Source organism: Uloborus diversus, chromosome 1 (genome assembly GCF_026930045.1).
Source record: "Uloborus diversus isolate 005 chromosome 1, Udiv.v.3.1, whole genome shotgun sequence".
In the NCBI taxonomy this organism is placed as follows: domain Eukaryota; kingdom Metazoa; phylum Arthropoda; class Arachnida; order Araneae; family Uloboridae; genus Uloborus; species Uloborus diversus.
Window position 1 is genome coordinate 27,458,255 of NC_072731.1, and position 23,043 is coordinate 27,481,297.

At 32.0% G+C, this 23,043-nt stretch overlaps 1 protein-coding gene across 1 annotated transcript in view; it reads left to right on the top strand.

Annotated features, from left to right (window-relative positions):
- LOC129234328 (zinc finger protein 888-like) overlaps positions 1 to 23,043 on the top strand; it is a 42,759-nt gene that overhangs the window by 6,340 nt on the left and 13,376 nt on the right. The window contains exons 4-6 of the mRNA XM_054868321.1: positions 1,244 to 1,249; positions 13,506 to 13,697; positions 16,483 to 16,716. Coding sequence (XP_054724296.1) covers positions 1,244 to 1,249; positions 13,506 to 13,697; positions 16,483 to 16,716 — 432 coding nt within the window. The remainder of the gene's footprint in view (positions 1 to 1,243; positions 1,250 to 13,505; positions 13,698 to 16,482; positions 16,717 to 23,043) is intronic.

Sequence of the window (23,043 nt, forward strand, 5' to 3'; positions counted from 1 at the left end):
TATGGGCCAAGTGGGCTTGACCCTCCCAGAAAAATTGTGCCTATATTTTATTAAAGACTATTAAGGACTATATTTTATTCATAACTATAGTTCTCTTCATTTTATCTATATAAATATTATTGTGAGAACTTTACACATTGGGTGCAAATGCTAAATTAAGGCATGAGCCGCCACTGCTTTATCATCAAATTAAATTAACAGAGATGGGAATGGCAGCCAATGAAAATGCTTACCAAAATTCAACTTAAGAATACTGAGTCCTCGCTATACTTGATTGTGTTTATTTTTGCAAAAGTGAGCAAATCAAGATCATTTCTATGACAGGGAAATGATAGCAAAACCAAGGGACATTTTTTGTTATTTTTTCAGAAAAGTTCGACTTGAATAAAGCCTTTACTTCTTCAGATTAAAACATTTCAACAAATTTCTTACAAACATACTTTCCGACTTTTGAAAACTAGTTTTGCTCTAAGGTGGTGGTAGTACTCTATGATTTATGAGTCAAAGTTCTTTTAGCCACTCTTATCTTTATCATTTTCAGCCTTTGTGATGCTTGTTCTTTATCTTTTTCATCCTTTGTGTGTATGCAATTGTACTAAATTTTAAATTTTCTAAAAAATGTTCCTTTCTGCTTTATTTTTTTAGTGTTGAATGTGATTACATCTTCAACATTGATTTGAAAGAATTCGCTGAAATTTAACCAAATGTCGCAAAGTTTTGAAGTTCGAAAGGAGTTCCGTACAATCAGTGCTCACTTTTCATTAATAATTTTGCATAAAACACATAGTTCAAATCGTAAGCTACGTACAAGAATCACAAGTGATACTTAGGTCTGCCCATTAGTCATAGGAAAAAAAAACCTTAAATTGAAAACGGACAATATATTTGCACTTGACATTTACAAATTTCTTACCTTAGAAAGGTACTTTTATGTTTCATTTTTCCTAATTTTCCATGAGTGCAATGGGAACCCCAATTTTCTGAAGATAATCTAAAACCCTCGTCCCTGATACAGTGTTGCCTCTAACTTTAAAGTTCTGTTCACATTTATGGCTAATATTGCTCAGTTTTATTATTTTTTTCAAAAAGGCTTATGTTTTAAACATAAGTAAAATTAGGTCAAAAATTCTTTGTGTTAAAACATAAATGAAGTGAATAAATCACGTAAAAAAAGTATGAAACATGGAACAACTATTCTTAATGATATGTGCTTTATTTAAGTTATGTGTTAATTTTATTCTAGGTGAAGGTACTTAGAGGGGCTGTTCATAAATGATGTTGCACTCTTTTCAACATTTTTGACCTCTCTTCTCCCTTTAGCACAAACTGTTGCAGTTCACCTCACCCTGCTTTGTGGACAGCCCCTTATTTTATTGTTATTGGTGAAAATTTTTAAAGCACCAGTACAGTGAAACCTGTGTAAGTAGACCACTTGCAGTGCATTACTTTAATGGTCAACTTATAGAGATTGAATTATATGATATAGATATAAACCTGTTCCTGAAAATAGCGGTCAATTTAGACTGGTGGTTAACTTTCAAGGGTGGTAATGCTACTTTGATCTTGCTCCTACAAAAGTAAGTTGTTTCAGTCATTCGCTTTTGTTAACGTGCGCTAACGGAGTGCTGGGGATGTATAATATGTAAACTAAACTACTAGTGGAATGAAGGCACTTGTAAATAATATCTTTAAAAATTATGCGTCTATGGTTTGATATAATTAAAATTTTAAAGAAAAGAACAAACTTCTGTGAAACATGGACCTTTACACTTATTTAAAGTTACATAATCTTCCAAACATAGTGGATCCAATGATTCACAGAAATGCTTACTTTGCTATTTTGGAGAAATTGTTATTGGTTATGGAATAGACACGATTGGTCATGAAATATAATATTGGCCACGAAATATAAAGGAGTTGGATTACAGTAGGGTATCTATACAATGCAAAATACTACCAATCAAGAAACACTTCTATAGATATAAAAGAATTGCTTCCATCAATATTAAGATTCGAAGTTACGAACTACAGCAGTTAGTCAACAGGTCAACGTGTTTACTTCCTCCGCTTCAGTAATGATGTGAAAAACAAGGATATTTTATCCTTTCTAGAAACGATACATTTGCTTAAGCATGTATTCTTAAAATTCCCATATCACACACGGGCAGTGGATTGGATTGTGGAACTGTTCAGTGAATCTGCAGAAATTCATTTGAGGTATTAGACGGAAGAGATGGATTTATATGAAAACCTTTATATTTTTTAAATATCTGCCAAAAGTAAGTCGTAAGTCCAACTTCACACCCTGATTGAAATGTAGAAACTTGTTTAAAACCATAAAGTTATTATGAACGTTACTTTACAAATGTATAAGTCTTGTCAATAAGTCCAGTCTTCTTGGGAATTGCAATGTGGAACATTAAGTGCAACCACCTACTTGGGTTGGGTTCTGGGTTGTTAATGCAACACAATATAATTGCAGTTCCAGCAAAGAGTATAGTGCACATTTACTTTAAAAAAATACATAACTGAGATCTAAAAGAAGAAATACTGCATTATACAAAACAAGCAAAACGCGTCGATTTTTGATTGATTTCACGTAACTTTGTGCTTTATGCCCGAACTAAAAACTCTAAAGGAACGTAAATATTTTTTAAATATATTAAAAGACTTACCTTTTTTTCAAACTTTGCTGCCAATGCGCGATCTAAAGACATAAAGATTATTTTTTTAAATTATTTTCCCCATGTTTCGGATGGCAATACACAACTTTTTTTTTTGCTATTAGAAGTTGCTTTACAAAAATATCCTTTTTTCGGCTCTTCCTAATATTTATTTCCTACAATTGGCAAATTTACAATTCAATGACTTTATCTATGCTCAAATTGAATGGAAATCTTTTAAAACAAAAACAGCAATTATTATTTTCAAACATTTTATCCCTCTCATTGCTTATTCAAAGGTCCATTTCTAATAATTTACTTCTTCATGAATAAACATTTAAAACTATTTTTTACATTTAAAATATTATAGGTTTTGGACTATGTACTACTTTGGCACATTTTCCGGACAACTTTTCAATGATCCATGAAAGTTCCTTCATGAATGAAGACATTGGAAAATTATATGCTTGCTATACTTGCGGAAGATCTTTCTCTAGAAAGGATTACCTTGTGAAACATGAAAGAATTCACAGTGGAGAAAAGCCTTTTGCTTGTCAACATTGCGATTATCGCGCACGTCAAAAATCATTACTTACAGCACACATGTTCAAACATGCAAAGAAAATTCCTGAAGCTGTTAGTTCATCAAATTTTGCAGAAAGGAAAATTCTGCAACCGAGGATGTCCGACATGGATTTCTGAGCAATTTTGGACTGATTTATAAACTAACTCTGTTTAAACTTTTAGCGGGACAGAATTTATTGATATTAATGTTGAGTGACTATGTGGACGGAAGCAGGATATAAATTTTTGATGTTCTAATTTGAAAACTTTTTTCAGTTATTGTTCACATATGGGTCATTCTCCAGAAAACACAACATTTGAACTCAAATATTTTTTAATTTCAAAACCTTTTGTTTTCGTTTTTTTTTTTCATTCTTACATGAAAGTGTTACCTCATAGAAGTAACCATTTACAATGACCAGCTAAGTTACAATTATTTTACTCATAAATTTAAAAAAATAAAAAAATACCTTGTTCTTGGAAATTAAAAAAAAAAGAAAAAAACTTTTAATATTTAAAAATCAAAGCCAATTTAATTTCAAAGAAGTAATATTGTTAATTGTGCAAACGATCAGCTAATTTAATGATTAGTGGAAACATAATATTAAGCTCTCTTAATTGAAGTACAGCTCAATTAGTAGTTTCAAATGTATGTTAAAAAATAGTATTTAGTAAATTTCAGGATAGTAAATTCAGGCAATTTATAATTTTGGTAGAATACCTATAATTGATGTATTTCCCCTCCATCATTTATTTTTACCTCAGAAATAATGACATTGATAAGGTATGTCAGGGAGGTGAGATTCACGGAGGTGAGGAATTTTCCATTAATATAGGCTTAATAGATAGCTTTCAGGGGATTTTTTTTTTCTTCGTTGCTACAATCTGCACATTTTAAGCATATGAAAACATGTTCACTTCTTTTTTACATTAATTTACACCCCTGTAATTTGAGTTCATGGAGGTGAGAAATCAGAATAACCACACTAAGTTTTTAAAGCAAAATCTATCTTCTTGCTTTTCGACAAAATCTCACAACTTCAGCTATGACTGAAAATAAACTAGGGGACTAGCTCCCTTGTAATAAAATTAAATGCCATTACAGCCACTTGTTAACAAGGAATGGCATTTTGTGTTTAGGTAACAGAGGTGAGAATTTATTGTATGACTCTGTGTATTTCTAAAACAAACTAAAACACAATATTAAAAAATTAAATATACTTAATCAGTTAGTATTTTGGACACTTGTGAAAGGAATAATAAATAAATAATTATACACTTTTAATTTAGCAAGTTATTAAGCAACATAAACAGTCACACGAGGTGTGTGACATGCCACGGAGGTATGAATTCACATGTTTTGAACCAAAAATATACTAAAATAAAAATTATTAAAAAAACTGTTGGAAAGAGTTCAAAGGCAAGCTACAAGGCTAATAAATGGACTCTCTCATTTAAACTACAATTCCAGGCTTAGAATGCTAAAAATGTACAGTCTTGAGCAAAGAAGAGACCGAGGGGACATGATTCAGTTGTTTAAATTTATTGAAATGAAAGATGTTACGGGGCTAAAGTTTAGCACTGAAAACAGGACAAGGGGTCATTGTTTTAAGCTATTTAAAACTCGGGGCTAACATGGATATTAGGAAAAATTATTATTTTAGCAGGGTAGTGGAACCTTGAAACAACTTACCAGAAGAGGTGATAATGAGCAAGGGAGTAGATAGTTTTAAAAGGGCCATTGATCTTCACTGGGGATTGTAAATTGACTGGGACCAGCTTAGCTGGTCCCAGAGCCTGTTGCTGGTCCTCACATTTGTATTTGTATAAACAGTCACACAAGGTGTGTGACATGCCATGTAGGTGAGAATTCACATGTTGTGAACCAAAAATATACTAAAATAAAAATTATTAAAAAATTGTTGGAAGGTTTAAATAGATATATTTTTGATGAAATTAAAAATCATTGTTAAAGCAATTGTTCTTTAAGTTTTTACTATAAAAAGCGTGTGACAGAAAAATTACACTTTTTGAAGAATGACCCAATATGTAACCACTAGGGATGTGTCAATCAGGAACAAACTTGTCTAAAAGACTGACTTTTTGAAATGAATGGTGCAATACAATCTCTTAAAAAATGAATGACCATTCTTTTGAACAATATGTTTATTTTATTACTTGTGAAAAAAAAATCGGATTTTTGACGATTACGAATTGCGACTGCCAAGTATGAATGCTTTGCATGGGTCAGCGGGTGAATTATAACTGCTTTATGTATAAGATCTTGCTTTATATAAATCTTAATGAAATTTTTTGATTAAATTTTTATTGGTATATTTTCTAACTGTTAAGTAATTTTTGTTGGTTTACCTTAAAAAATTATGATGAGCTAATGAAACATTTTCAATGTACGGCAGTAAATCTCAAAGAGATATCAATTAAAAAGAACAAGATTGTCCACTTGTAGTATCAACAATGAAATCAGTATATTTACAGAGGTACTTAGATGTTTTGTTGTAGATATATAAATATATATATATATTTATATATATATAAATATGTATACATAAATAAATGAATTTTTTTCAGGTTAGTATTAAAGTGATTTACTGGATCATTGAGGTTTATTAATGTATTTGGGGGAAGAATATTTTTGCATGATTTACATATTTTGTACTTACAACTGTTATCAAACTTTTCATACTACTACACTTCAATGTCGTAACCTTAATTATTCTGATATCTTGTGAATATACTGTAAGTGACTGTATTTTGTTACTACTTTTTTGAATATGGTTCTTTCATTGTGTTGCCATTATTGCTCAGGTTAAATCAAATTGAAAGCATTAATACTTTAAGCATATATTTTGGAAATCAAAAACAATAAATTGTTGACAATATTTATTTCATTAAAGATTATTCGAATTTACTCAAAAATTCAAGTCTAATGAAGAGATTAAAAATAAAATAGTTATTTCTACCATGCATTTCACTGCAGTTTTGTGATTTTTTTAAAATTTCATTTAAAAGTATTTTAAAGCTTTTAGTAATCAGATTTTTCTTTCATACGTAGGAAAATTTTATACGTCATCAACACTGTTCTTGCCAAGTGGATTCAATAAAGATAAAAACTTACTTTTCGAAGCCGTGAGAAAAATATATACTTGCTGTGCTTGTGGGAAAAGATTTAGCCAAAAATGTGACATCATAAAGCATGAGAGAATCCATTCTGGAGAGAAGCCATTTCGCTGTAACATTTGCAATTATCAGGCTCGTCAGAAAAGCCACCTTAAGACACATCTTAGAACTCACCAGCGCAGACATCAGTGACTGCCCATTGCTTGAACAAAGCTTTTGAAAAACATACATTTTGAAATAAATGATAAACATATATATGCACGTTGTAAAAATAAAGTTTTGGTGAAGTAATAGGAGCAATTTCAACCGCCCAGGCAGAGCTTACAATGAAATCTATTGTTGTGTTTCGTTGTTGGCAGAAAAGTGTATCAAAGTGTCTGAATTGGACTGTTAACTGTAAAAAAACAACAGAATAAAAAAACTGCGAAGACCATTTGTTGATGCATATATAGTCAAAGTAAATTCAGGGCCGATCCTAGCAGGTGTGCAGAGTGTGCACCGCACGCGGACGGCCGCAGGATGCATGTAGTTTTATTCATCAAGCAAAACTTCTCATAGTCTAAGTCGAAAAAATATGCTGAATTTTAAATGTTTATTGAAAAACCAAAATAAGTCCCGCTTTCCCAAAAACATAGCATAGTTAAAGAAAAATAGAATTTGTTAGTGTGCAATGTTTTCTGTTCCCATTGTCCATTGTCCTTTACACTCATGCTTCATTTGATTAAAATTTATGGCAGAGCCAGAAATCAGGCATGGATACAGAGAAAAGGCACTGAGGGAAATGGCCGCTTCCTGAAGTAATTTAAGTGTGCCTTCTAAAAGGAGCACCGAGGGTGGCCACTGTTGCCTCCCCCCCAAGCTTTTATAGACCCTAAATAATGAAGATATATTTTAGGGGAAAAAAAATTACTGAGATAAGAAGATTCGCAAGCACTTCAAGCAAAAAAATTTGTGATTAAACTAGCGCGGATAAAGGGGAAGATAATATACAATTACGACTCCCCAAATAGAGTCCAATACATATGAGCCATTGCCTGTTTGGTGATATTTTGAAACTTGAAATTGTAGCCCTAACTCCAGTGGATTAACCCTAAACTCCAGATAGATAGTGTTCATTGTTGACCATTTGTTCGTTTCTTCATTCCCCTGAAATGACACAGTCTTATACCATTAGACAGTTAAGCTACTAGATTGAGTTCAGCCTTGTCACAATAAAGCCTCTCCCTGCATGTTAAACATTCCTAAAACATATTATCAAATTATCATGCCGTGGCATGAGTTTCATTGTTGAAACAGGTGGGTTATTCGATCATCGGCTATTTTATTAAACAATGCACAAAGTACGATTTTGGGACTTCAATTTCTAAACATTTCGGGATGAGAACCGCGTGGCATATGTAACTTTTCACAATATTAGGGGCTGCCTCCGAATATCACGAAAGAGTCTGTAATTGGACTTTTCAGATGCTAATATCAAAAAATATCCATAAAGATCCACCCTCGCTTCCCAGTTTCCCAAAGAAGGTGTAAAATGATGCTTTTAGAAATATCCCACCTCGGAGCCTCCAAGCTCTTCCCTCCCAAAAATAGCCTAAAAGTGATTTTAGTCCCAAAAAATCTTTTGGTTGGGAAATTTATCAGGTTTCTTCTATCGTTACCAAGTATAGCCAAAAATGTGTTTTTGAAACTAGTGCCAAGGGATTTCCGGAGAAAAGCCACCGGATCCCCTACTGTCGCCAAAGACAGCCTAAATTTGAGTTTCAGACTTCAATTTCGAAAAGTTTCGGTAGGAGAGGACCGAATCTTCCTTACTCCAGTAACTTCAACAAAGATAACCCAAAATTGCATGTTTAAAACTTCAGTTCCGGAACATTTTCGGGAAGAGCCACGATCCTCCCCAAGCAAAGGTTACAAAAAATAGCTTCAAATTTACTTCAATTTTGAAAGAATTTTAAGAAAGAACTCAAGAAAATTTTCCCCTAAAATTTCAAAAAAGTTCCTAAAATTGCGATTTTTGACGTCAGTTTTGAAAATTTCTTTATGGACCTTGAATGTCCTAGACTCTTTTCTCCTTGCATCTTAACACAACCTGAGATGAATCAAAACTATTTTTCTTACGTCAATTTCAAAAGTTTTCTGGTGGATCCCCTCCACCTTTACTTTTTATAAATTCATTTGTTTTTTTTTTACTTAGAGCTTGACAGAGAAATTTGGTGGTAGATAAATAAAGACATTAAGTATTAGTCAAAATATGCAAATTACTCTTGAGAGGGCAGCACCTAAGGTCTTTGCAAGTGGACGGCCGACACTTTAGGATCGGCCCTGAGTAGATTTTTAAGATAGGAAGATGTCTGGCATTTCAAAATGCATCTTTTGTCATACACTGGCAGCATTTTCCACTGCAATCCATATTTACTTTTATTCACTTTGATGCGTAAAATTAACCCTCTTTTTTTGTCAAAGCTGTTTTAGAAAACCCTCTGTTTAACCTTTTTTTAAAAATGAAATTCTGTAAGTAAAGATAGAGCTATAACACCACATAGCTATTTTACTTGTAGGCTTGGTAAATGAACATATTAAGCCTCATTTTAAAAAATAAATAGTTTTCTGCATGACTAATCATTATTTTACGTCCCAGAATACTTCACTTTATCTCTAGCAGTTAAAACAAAGCTATTTTTCAAACAGTGTGCTAGACTAATCCAAATAAAAATAGTTTTAAAGGCTCACAAAGGAGACCAGTGGTGGCCAATTCACCTTAGAAAATATTAAAAATTTACCTAATCCTAGTTCTAACCCAAAGATTTAGAAGTTTTTTGAAATCTCTTATTTTTTTCCTGCTAGCGCATAAAATCAGGATTAGTGGTTGACTCGGCAACAAAATAAAAAGTGTTGACTAAAAGTATATCTTCATTTGTCACTCTTCCCAACCTCATCCCTAATATCAATAAAGGTTATTGCCATTAATTAGTAATACTAACCTTAAGTTAGAGGGATAATTTTTATATTTTAGTAGCAATTTAAAGCTAATTTGTTGTTTTGCTCCTGTTTTTCATTCACAAAAACTAACGACTAGAAAGAGAGGAATAGTTATTAATAAATTCGTTTCTTCTTCCCACAAGTGAATAATAAAATTTCCCGCTCATCATCTTCACTAGTGCATCCTGTTTTGTAGAGATCAATATTTTTTCTTCTTTTTTATTTGAGAGATCACTTTTGAATGCATGTATATACAGTTTTTACTTTTAGAACTGTACATATGAGTTTAAAAAGTAATCTGGGATAGTTCTTTTCATGTTTTCCAATTTTTAACGAGGGTGAACTGTTAAAAAAATTGAGTTTTTGTTCCGTTTGTGTATCAATTTCTGCAGGCCAAAAAGTGGGAGCATAGGTGAACAAGAAAAGAAACTTGTTTTTGCTCTGTTTACTAAGTTTCTAAATATTAATGTTTGTAAGATTTTCTGAAAATGATTTGTATCCCTATGCTATGCATTTATTTTGACATTTCTTTGTGAGGATTGTAGAGTTTTGCCTTAAATATATCGTTATTTTGAAACATTTAGAACTTATGCATTTTATTCTCAAATTTGTAAGCATTTAATTTTTCTGTTACCTAGACTGAATGCAATAACATTTTTCTATTACTGAATCTTATGCAAAACCATTTCTATTTAATATTTCTTTTGAGATTTTTAATAATAATAAATTGTGTTAGTGTATTTTAAAACTCAGCAGTGATGAAAAAGCAATTACAAATGCGTGTAATTGTGATAAACTGAGCTGAATTTCAGTGTAACAGTAATGCGAACTACGTTGAATGTGCACTGTGATTTCACATGTTTTATGTAAATGTCTCTATTACTAACAGAAATGCCTTTTCTAATCTTATTTTTCTATTTTAAAAGAATGAGTAATGTTATATGATGTAACAGTAATAATTTTCACTTGTGTTTTAAATTTCTATTATGTAATCTTTCTATACTTGAGTAGTTTGATCTGAATTGTCAATTATTCCCTATCCCCCCCCCCCCCCAGAATCCATAGAATTTTAACTTTCAACTTTTTGCTGTTTTTTTTTTTTTTGATGATGATGGAAGAATTGGAAGCTCAAAAATAATATTAGTATGGATAAAATTAGTTATATTTCTATCAATTTTAAACAGCATTAACACCATGGCATGCCCAACTCTTTTTTCAAGATGGAAAAGTTCCTTGGAACTATAAAATTATTTCCTAGTAACATTCAATTTATTCACAATTTATTTTATTAACATAACATTATTATTTTTTCAACAAATTTTGTCTGTGTTGCAAAACAAGTATCTGCAGATAATTTTGTCCATGATCGATCGATGCATATTTTCACTTTTGACACAGATGAAAATCCTCCACTTTTTAATTTTTGCTCAACATAGATTGATTTTCATTCAATTTTTGCAGTTTTATAATAAGAAAAATTAATGCACATTCCACAGAAGCAAATTCCTGCATTTTTTCAAACAGCAGCAGTTTCAACATTTGATTGTAAAAATAAAACAAGTAAACCATAATAGGACATTATATTCTTTAAAAAAATACATTTTTTTTCTTTTTTATTAATTTATGTTATTATGTGTTGAAATTAATACACGTATGTTTAATTAATATATGATCATCTTACTTCAAAGTACTTAGGGCATTTAAATATCAACCACGAAAGGAAATACTTTTGGTCTCCTGTAACATCAATTTTCTAGGAGGTATATTTTTTGATGGAGAATTTCTGATTCCAATAGATTTTCACCTTTTTTTAAATATAAATTGTATATTTTCATGCCTATGTTAAACCTTGCAGAAAGTATTAAGGATATATTATTTATGTTATCTCTCATTTTAGTATGTCTTTTTTTTCTCTCTCTCTCTCTCTCTCTTTAGAGGACTGATTTTTTGTTTTTTTCCCTTTAAGTGCTTAAAAATCCTAAATATTTTTATAGAGCAATAAACACAAATGTGCTGTCTCTACCCTTGAGGGACTCTAAAGCCTGTTGCCTTTCAAATGGCATTAAAACTGAATTCTAAAAAGCTACAGTAATGTACTGTGACGTTAAAAGATGCTATACATTTCTGCGTAAGCCAAAGTTATCATTAAACATAATGCAACCTTTAATCATGTTCTACGGTGATTTTTTTTTTTCTTTTTTTGCATTATTTTGGTTGAAGTATTATTTGTATTATTTAAGTGAATGTTGAATGGTAGGAATGTAATTAGAGGGAGGGGGTACTCTATGGGGCAAATGCACTGTTTCTAAAACCATGGATGGTTTTAAGGATTCTCTCCCATGATAGGGCCTTTGTCCCCAAGGAACAGCCCATAACCATTAATGACTCTAAACACTAGATTCAGGTATTAGACCTGATCTGTGGCTACCATCACTTCCTTAATTTGCTGCCACAAAGAGCTGATGACTAGATACAGATCTTGCAAAAATCTGTGTGTGTATTGCATTGCATTGCACCTCGAAGCCCCCTGCGCCTACCATGTTTGCAGTTTACCAGTTTTAGACGCCCGAGATGACTCTGGCAAATAGGGCTACAGGGACAGTTCAACTCTGACCCAATCCCATAGGAAAAGACGCGTTTTTGCCAAGAATTCAAAATGGAGAACATTCTGTGTGGAGGGGGGGGGGAGGTGGAATCAAGTTGAAAAAATAGAAAAAAATGTAGGAGGCAATCTTTTGTGGCATCTAGTAGTAAAATTTTGACAATTTGTTTTTTATTTTTTGGAGGTTTGGGTTTTTTTTTAGACAGGTTAAATTTTATAGGTTTATAACTTCTGTTATTTTGTTCCCAGCTGTTTTTGGCTTTTAAAAACATTACAAAATTTGAAATCATTTACATGTTTGGTCTTCATATAATGCTAGAGATATGTATAAAATGACAATTACATCCACTAAATATATTCTCTCCACTAAAAAATGTATTCTGGAAAGGTTTGCTGAATAATATTAAGGGAACCAGAGAGTAATCTCTTTTTTTTTTAAACAAATGAATTTTTAAAAGTTTTTATTTTTTTATCAATGATGTACTTGTTCTCATTAGTTAATTGTTCTCATTATCAACAGCTCTTTCCCATCTGGTGTGTAAATTTTCATACCGGATATATAAAAACCAATTGATTTCTGAATATGACATCTTGAATACTAGCCAAATTTTTAAGTTTTTGTCTCACAAGAAGTGTTGAAGCAATCGAAAGAAATGAGAATCAGATGGTACAATTTGTGGGGAGAATATTTCCTCAATTATTAGTAGAAAAGGCTTGATGCTGAAGCATGGTCATCCAAGAGCACACTGCTCAAAGTGAACCCTTTAAAAACTAAGGAGCTTTGGTGAACTGCTTTACCCACCATACTAACCTGACATTGCATAATCTGATTTCCCTTTATTCCAATCTGTATCTGTCAAAAAAACTTGAAAATTTGCCCAACATGCAAAATGCCATCTCTGGATATTCTGCTCAATTGAAAATTTTTGCACTACTTGGCAAAAGGTTTTTGATAACAAGGGTAGTTATATCACTGATTAAAAATAAAAACTTAAAAAAAAATAATTTGTTTGAAAAAAAAAGTTATTATCAAGTCCTCCCTAATAGATACAAATTATGTATTCTGCCATGGGCAGGTAAATGCCAGTATCTGCAGAAATAAGTCTTCTAGTTATTAGAAGAAATGTGTTTTAGATTTAATACTAACAATAAGGAAATGTTGGAGTTAGACATTCTTTTACGCTATTTTTTTCAACAAAAACCAGATAAGAAAACTTGCACAATCAAGCTAGCTTATAATAAATGACAAAAATGCAAAAAAAATGAAAATTGAAAAATTTTCAGTTACTGCCCTTAACTGCCCACAACAGTAATACTTTTAATGTTATTATTTTATTGATTTTTGATATGATGTGTATTTTGTTAATGGTAAGGAACATTTCATAAATCAGCAATATTTTGAATGGTAAAAATTGTCTTATTGAACGTCAATTTAGTTGCATTCTGTCTAAAATTTACATCAGTACGTTGAATTGTAAACTAATTTTTTGGATTATAATTTGAATTATTGTTATTATTACTATTATAAATGCACCTATTTTAATTAATTTTTATTTTAGGCTGTCTTGGATATTCTGGATCAAAAATAATCCCAAGCTTTAAAACTTGTGGTGGAAGCAGGGAGAGTTTAAAGATTCCTATAGGACAGAAGTACACCTGTCGAACATGTGGTAAAGTATTTCAAAGAAAGTTGCATCTGGAAGGTCATGAAAGAATACACACTGGTGAAAAGCCATTCAAATGTTCTTTCTGTAATTATTGTTCAAATCAGAAATCAAATTTGGCTGTTCACATGAAGACTCATACGGGAGAACGTCCTTTCAAATGCCAACACTGCAACTACACTACTGCATATGCACAATCTTTGAAACTGCACATGATTACTCATGTATCTGGAAATATGTGATTTTTTTTACTTGGAAAAGGAACATAATGCTAATTTAATAGTGAAGTTTTTGTTAATTCTTGATTACTGTCTTTTCTTGAAATAAAATTTAAAAAAAATTTAAAAAAAAAAACATTTTTTTAGTATATAACTTTTATTAAGCATCATGATTTTATGAAAAAAAAATACATGCAGTCAACTTTTGATAACTCAAAGTCCCATTAGACCAGCTAAATCTTTCCAGTTATTGTTAGTTCAAGTTATGGGTAACTCCTGTAGTCTTCTCAAGAGTTTGGGACCGAATGATAACTTCGAGATAAAGGAATGTTCAAGTAATAAGGCTTTAAGTTACCTCTAGTTGACTGTATATGTTCTTTTTATGTTCTGACTCTTGAATTTCAGCTCAGATATTCAAAATTTGAAAATTAGTTGGGAAAAAGGCAAGAGAAGGCAAAGAAAGGAATTGCCTTAAACAATATAATTTCCATGGGGTGGTTGTATTAACCTAATAAACATTACTAACAGGTAAAGCAATTGAATAAGCAAATATAAATGCTTTGTCTGCAAGTAATGCCTTTTAAAAAGAACTTTTAACTAAATGTTGCTTACTGCAAACATTGATGAACATCTTCCATCATGAATAGACAAATTGGTGTCATTTTGTATTTATTTATTTATTTTTTTAAATGTGTCATTAGTCAAAAAAAAAAAGTGCAATATGTTCTCTACTTTGATGGTTTGTAAGCATGGACACGCTCTCATGATACATCTGATGTGCTGGAGAAGATCAACTTTTTTTTAATGTATCAGTAGATTTAAATATTATAAATATTTTTTTGATATTACTTCATTTTAAATCCATATATGTGGTAGTTGCTAATTCTAAAAAAAATCTTGTTAAATTCTTGAAAAATCATTTTCAAAAATTTCAACTTGAGTTCCCATTTTAATTATAAATGTTTTTATTATTAATATTAATACCTCTATTATTATGAATAATTTTAAAAATAAATTTGAATCACTACCTCTTTCAGAGTCGGAATTTACTTTCTGGGAGAGGGGTCATTGCAGTCTTCGCAGACATATTAGGATTGCTTGTATTATACTTTTAAACTAAGAATTCTGGAGGGGATTGACCTCTATATGTAATATACACTACATGTAATATATTAATGTAATTTTTGCATGTTTTTTGGACAGTAACAGATTTACAACAGTTTAATGAATTACTAATGTAACATTTGTTTGTCAGTAGCATGAAAAAACTTTACTTTCACCCATGATTACAATTTTAAAAATATGTACTTAATCATGTTTCAATCATTATGTAGGATTTGTATGTACATGTTTAAGGGGAATTGGGAATTCAGTTGAACTGATTTTAATTTTGCTGTTTAAGGTGGCCAAATTTACTGTATAAACTAAGGTAAGAAAATCTTTGATTGTTCCTTAAATACCTTGATTCCTTAGATGCAAAGTATGAGTTTTGCATCAAAGTTATGTGGTGTACTGAAAAAATCATAGTTGAAATTTGGTTGAAATTTTTGAGATTTCGAACCTTTCAACTGTTTTGGTACATAATGCTTGTCCTATTTTCAATAACAATGCCAGATGGGAAAAATTTCAGCATGTGTGGTAAAAGTGCAAGTTTGCCTGATACCTTGCAAATGAATGTGCAGTACATTTTTGTAACCACAAGTAGATCGTACAGGCGGGGAGCAACTTCCCTCCTCACTTTTAAAAGTAAAAAGTCTGCGCCCATCCATTTTTCTAAGTTCAAAATTAACAGTCAATCGAAAAATGATAGTGTTAATCACTTCACGTGTTTAAAGAAAGAGTAATTATCTTAATAAATGTTTTCTTTTTTTCTCATATTATTGTGTGATAAATATTAAATTGGAGCTTTGAATTTCAAGGAGCGAATCTACTGTACCTAATGACATCAAAATTCAACTGTTCAGATAAAAAAACAGTTAGCTTCAGTGGCGTTGCCAACCTAACCTCCACTCTCCCTCACACCTCTTTTGACCCGCTATTTTTTGATGCACTAGTCCCCTATATTTGTAACCTTTCCTTGTTCTGCCAAAACAAATGGTTCATGTGTACAGTTGCATCTTGATGAAATTTTTGAAAAAAAAATATTGAAACTTTTGTATCAGCTGTTGAAACAGTTTCTGTTAAAAACATTTGGTAAGAAGTGATTAAAAATATCAGCAATAGCCTCTTCCTAATGATTTAATATCCCATTCTCGTCTACAATAGTCAACTAATAGTAACTAATTCTGCAAATTAGCAATGCAAAAAAACACTTTTTATCTTTATGAGTGTTATTAGCAAGCCGTTAGTCTAATTTTCATCACTTAATTCTTACTAAAGTACTTACAATCATGTTCTAGCTTTACATTATCTGGTCAGCATGACTATTCGTCCTTTCTGGCATATTCTGGATATGTGAGAAAGGACTGGTAGCAATACGGCTTGAATGTTCAGTTCTGACAGTAAATGGTAACTTTACTTTTAAAATTAAAAACGATAAACTTAAAAAGAAAACATTTAACTTTTTCAATATAGTTTTACTTAATTATTTCTTTGCACAAAGTTACTTTTTCGCAAAGTTAGTTTACATTTTATGCATTTGTTCGTTTTTTTAGGTCAAAGAAAACGAAACGTTCTACTATTGAAAAGTTTATCAAAGAACCGGCACAGTGAAAAAGTACTGCAGGTGTATGCTTGCCGTTTTTGTGGGAGGAATTTCAACCGTCAAAAGTGGCTCCAAAAACATGAACTGCTCCATACTGAAGAAAAGCCCTTTGTTTGTGATATTTGTGGGTATCGTACAAGCCAAAAAATTAATCTTAAACTGCACTCGAAACTTCATACTGATGGTAAACAATACAAATGCCATCACTGTGATTATCAAGCAACTAGTTTACAAGCTCTTCGGTTACACATGTTAAAACATGGATTCTAATTGTATTCTTGTCTACTATACTTCCAGATGGTGGCGTTCTGTTTTTGCTGTAGTTGTATGAAAATTTAAATTGCACTACAAAGTAGTCAATGTTTTTGTGAAGCTGAAATCGCTCAAGTAAGGACAATATCCTTCTCTTATAACCTGTATAATATTTCCTATGACTAAAATTATGGAAATGATAAAACATACTCAAATGGTTTATTAGATTAAAGTATTTCTAGTTGATAGACCTTTAATTTCCTTTTGAATTTGAAATTTCATTTTCAGAATTTCATTTTTCAAAATAGGGTTGGCATGTTTTTGCCAAAGTTGCAAAAACACCTGTAAAAACCGTCCTGGCTAAAATACTTTTTGCTACTGTGGCAAAAATAGATGTGTGTTATTTATGGGGATCGGCTGCAGCTAGCCACTTTTTTAGTTTATCTCTAATATGAAAATTACGTTGCATCATTGAAACAGTAATCTAAATATTAAGTTTGTGCTTTTTTACTATAGTGCTATTTTAATTAATACGTTGAATGCAGAACATAAGGCAGCAGAGAATTAACGACATTAAAATAACTCAGTCTTTGGTTTAAACAAATAATAACTCAGTGGCGGATCCAGAGGCCTGTTTTGGGGAGGGGCGATTTTATCCATGGGCGATTGGTCCATAAAAAATTTGGGGGGGGGAGGGGTCAGAGAAGTCACGGGAGGGGGGATGTGGGCAGCGCCCTTATTTATTTATTTATTATTTTATTTTAAATTTTATAAAATTGGGCTATGGTATTTTTGTTGTTGGTTAAATGATCGTCTCAAAAAAAAAAAAAAACCTAGGGACACGACCTGAAATTTCGAGAAAAATATCAACAGTAGACTTCCTTCTTTCGATTCAAAGCTCCAATTTAATCTTCATCAAAAAACGTGACAAACATTTAAAGTACCCTTATTAAGTCAATTCTTCTTTCTTTAAACACGTGAATCGATCAGCACCAGCATTTTCCAGTCGATCTATAACTTTGAAGTTAGAAAAACGGTAGGGGCAGTGCCCCTTTGTTTTTGAAAAGGAGAGTTGCTCCCACGAGCCGCCTATGATTCCATCCCATCCGTTCTCACATGCGCTCAAAAGTATCGGACGCACAAAAGCTATTTCGTTGCGAAGATCATTCATGAGCTTTTAAATTGAGTCTTACAAATAAAGGAAATACATTCCCTTTTATCGGCATTTTTTATATATTTTCTCTCATCCTATTATGGACTGAAAGAAAATACCATTCTAATGTAACGTGGGATTTTCAGAGATCGATATGACATGGATTTATGAGGCATTTCTATGAATCTCCTCGGTAATACATTTTTGAATAAAAATAATGTCTAATGATTGCAGAAAAAATGAAAACAAGCAACTACCAAAGTTCACTATAACTACAAATAGCGGCAGTAAAAAACGCGAAACAAAAGTTTAAATAAAGATATATCGAAATAAATCTTGTAACAAAAATTGCTTATATGATAGAACCAGAAGCAAATAAAGTGGTTAATTTTCGTAATACAAAACATAATTTTCCACTATTTAACCAGTATTAAAATAAATTTAGGATCAAAATAAAACGTTTTAAGTGTAGTTTACTTTTGTTTGAATAAGATTTTACTAGGAAATGCGAAATAAAAGAGACAGAAAAGATCTTTTAACAATTAAAAGAAAATTGATCTGTTAAAAAACCATATTCTGTTACAGCATTGTTAAATTACACTTAATCAGTGGCGTAGCAAACTTGGATGTCAACCGGGGTGGTAATCTGGGCTATCACCCCTCACCCCTCCCCATCAACCGAAGGCGAAATAAAACCTTATTCAATGTTCGATGAAAGAAACGAAGTTCATACAATATTCATAAACAAAACGAAATTGTGTCCCCCCCCCCCCCGAGAGGGATATCATCCCAAATAAACGTTTCCCTCGTATCGATACCAATGCATTTGAGAGATTATAAAACATATGCGAATTTCTGTTGGTATTTACATTTTTCCGTTGGTATTTACATTATCATCTCTTACATGTGTTTTGGGTGTCTCCGCCCCCCCCCCCCCCGCCCCACTCCATATGAGTACCAGCCGCCTCAAATGCCCTTCTAGTGAGACCAATATGTTTGATAGAAAATTTTTTTTTTTTTTTCATGTTGGAAATACAGTTCAGAATTGAAACATCGAAATTTCTCATATTCATTTTAGTGTCACACTCTAGGGGGTGTCACCCGGCTTAGCCCCGCCCTGCAAAATAATTTTTAATATAAATTGAAATGTTGGGGAATTTTTTTTAGAATTGAAGCATTTAAATTTTTCAAAAAAAGTTGAAGATCAATTTCAGGTGCCACTTGGGGCAAACCCATCCGCGCCACCGTAGCAATGCTACTGACTTCATCAACTCACATTTATATATAAAATAATTAAATTTATCAAATAGATAAAGGAGAAAAAAAACCCGTATTTTCATATCAATCAACTAAAAAACTGCAAATTAAGGGAATATGTAATACCCCCCCCCCCCCCCCGCGCCCTGGAGCAAAAATAAAACGTATGTATGGCACCAGTTATAAATATGCAGGAATGATTACACCTTCGAACGATATAAAAAAAAACGCTGAGAAGGAAATACGCTTTCAATTTTTAACATTTATCATTTAAATTTTGAGCATAAATGAAAAAAATTTAATGTATAAATTTTGAATTTGAAAAAAATTAGATTATTCTTCAGAAAGTGTTCAAACAAAAACGATTTATTTTGGTATGGAACCTAATAGTAAAAAAAAACCACGAAGTCTGTTGGGAGGGGCAATCGCCCCCCCTGTGGATCCGCCACTGTAATAACTATTAAATAACAAATTTTTATCTTTTTATTAGTTTTTAACAGTGATTCTCATGCTGTCAGAATAATAGAAATTTGAAGAAAAACTGATTAATGTTTAATAGAAAAATGAAAGAAAAAAAGTAAAACTCATATTAATTTATTAATTTGTTTACAGTAGAAGACCATTATAACGCACACCTTGGGACCAGAGTTTTTGCATTATACAGGTTTTGGCGTTATATAGGTCATTTCACAAATTTTTAAACTAATATTCAAAATACATCTATATATTAGCACTTCAAATTGAGTTTTATCTGCAGTATGTGTTTCTTTATTTCAAAAAAAGTGAAATATCCTGCACTTCTGCTAACTTTTTGGTTTGCATAACAGCTGCATTTTCAAGAACCATCTGGTATTTTCATTTTTCTGTGAATGCTAATTTTCATTTAAAAACTTTGAATTAAGATGAAAAGATGAAAAACTGATTCAAAATTAAATTTTCCTAACAATTTTTATGTTTGCAAGGCAAAACAGAAGGATTTTTTAAACTCAAAACTTATTGTTTACTTCTGAAAAGTTGTGCAGTTTATAGAGAATTGCGTTATACAGGTTGGCGTTATAAAGGTATTCTATTGTATGAAAATTACACATAAAATGATTCAAGCTGATTCATATTCAATTGAATTCTGTACATCAAACATATTTTATGTTTTTTGATGTATTTATTCCTAACCTTTGTCAAATTTGTTAGATAATTTTAAATTGTTTTAATTACCAACTAAATGTTAAGGAAAAATATAAGTCTCAATTCTGTACCTCAGAGCCAGACTGACGTAAATCCGAAAATTGCAATTTTCCATTTATTAGTGCTTTGTATGTAGAAGAAGCCTAGTCCACAGTGAGCCATGTGAGCATAATTCTAAAAAAAATCCTTTTCAGTGTTTCATCATAGTTAACCCTAGCATCAACGACCGGGTACCTGGGTACCTTTTTGCCACTTCAAACTAAGTCTTGTTAAAATTGCTTTTAATCCTTGTTATTTGCATGATTCAGAACTAAAGAAAGTTGTAACCATGTTTTCAGAAACATTTTTGGGTGGAGTTTTTTAGCATTTAAAATTTTTATACCTATATTCAATAACCAGGTACCCATTACACGGCACATCAAAAAATACCCCTTTAAAATGCTTCTCACACCCTTTTTGATCATTTTCATGTAAAATAAGCCCTTGAAAATAAATATGACCATCATTTTCCCCCATCACTCCCCCCCCCCCCCCTTGATATTGCACCCTCGACTGTTATTCAGTTTTCGGCAGTTACATAGCAATTATTAAAATTTGATAGAGAAAACAGCATTGTATTCACCATTAATTTTTTTTCTGAAGGGTTAGGGAAGTGTTTAGTTCAAAAGCATGAACATTTGGCTTTGGACAATAAGAAGCCTGTAGATGTTGTTTACATTGATTTTCAAAAAGCTTTCGATAAGGTACCGCATGTTGCTCTACTTAGCAAATTAGCTGATATAGGAATAGGAGGGAAAACTTTCATTTGGGTAAAAAATTGGCTGACCGGAAGGAAACAAAGAGTAGTTGTAAGGGGAAATTATTCTAATTGGAGTGAGGTCTTAAGCGGGGTTCCTCAAGGATCAGTGTTAGGGCCTGTTTTGTTCATTGTCTTTATGAACAATATTCACAAAAATATTTCTGGGAATATGAATTGTTTTGCTCATGATGTCAAAGTTTTGGGGACTGTAGAAAATGAAGAACAAGCAAATCAGCTGCAAGAGGATCTAGATCATATTACGGAGTGGGCTGATAAATGGGGTATGGCTGTTAATTTTGGGAAATGTCAAGTGCTACATTTAGGGCGTGGAAATAAGTGTACAAGTTATTATTTGCAAGGTTCAGTCATTAGTCGCGCAGACAAAGTTACTGATCTGGGGGTCTTAATAAGTCAGGATTTAAAGTTTAGCCAACAGTGCAGCATTGCTAGCAACAAAACCAATAAGATGCTTGGGTTTATCAATAGATCTATTTCAAATAAATCTAAAGAAGTTCTTCTGCTCTTATATAGAAGTTTGGTAAGACCCCATTTGGAGTATGCTGTTCAGTTTTGGTCTCCTCATCTTAAGAAAGACATTAATGTATTGGAAAGGGTTCAAAGGCGGGCTACAAGGCTAATAAGTGGACTTTCCCACTTAGATTATGATTCCAGGCTTAGAAGGCTAAAAATGTACAGTCTTGAGCAAAGAAGAGACCGAGGGGACATGATTCAGCTGTTTAAATTTATTAAAACGAGAGATGTTACGGGGCTAAAGTTTAGCACTGAAAACAGGACAAGGGGTCATTGTTTTAAGCTATTTAAATCTCAGGCTAACATGGATATTAGGAAAAATTATTATTTTAGCAGGGTAGTGGAACCTTGGAACAGCTTACCGGAAGAGGTGGTAATGAGCAAAGGAGTAGACAGTTTTAAGAGGGCCATTGATCTTCACTGGGGATTGTAAATTGACTAGGACCAGTCTAGCTGGGCCCAGAGCCTGTTGCTGGTCGTCACTTTTGTATTTGTAGCAAGTTGGGACACTCAAGGGAGTACCGCCCCCCCCCCCCAAAAAAAAAAATCTAAAAAGGCCTCACAAAATATTTTTTTGATAAAGGTTTGTTTTACAAGTTTTTCACTTATTTTCTTGGTGTAAAACTAATGTATTGTATTCACTTTACATGCCCAAAAAGTTTTTCATGCTGTAAAAAAATTAAAACTAATAATCACTTGAAAACATTGCATATTACATATGAGTCACACTACAGGTCTTAGACCCAAAGAAACTTTCCGTATTATTGAATTTTGTTCAAATTACATTAACAAATAAAAAAGATTTTAAATAAAATTATGCATGCTCATAATATGGATTAATGTACTTTTATATTTTACAGAATTGTCTTTTGATTTAAGTCTCAATCGGATTATGTATAAAAGTATACTGTTCTGTGGTACATTTTAAAAATACAGCCAATTTTTTTGGTTTTTATAAGGTTTTTTCCTGTTTTTGTTGTTGTCCTGGCAAAAATACCATTTCTCCAGCAAAATGACTCACCCTATTTCAAAAGTTGTGTGGCATCCAGATTGTGACTGTAGTACTTAACATACTTTAAAATGAAAATAATAATTCTCAACTTCTAAATTATTAATTCATTCAAAAATTAAAATTCTCAATACTTAACTTACTGTTTCACATCTAAGCACAAAAAATATCCATGAAATTAACCAAAATAAATTCAGTTCTAAACAAAGCAAACAGTTGTTTTCAAAGTAAGCACAGGGCCGCGCCGTCAACATGTGCAAGGTTGTGCAGCACACGACGGCGCCAGAGTCAAAAAGGCGGCAAGATCTACCATTCAAAAATGCTCCAA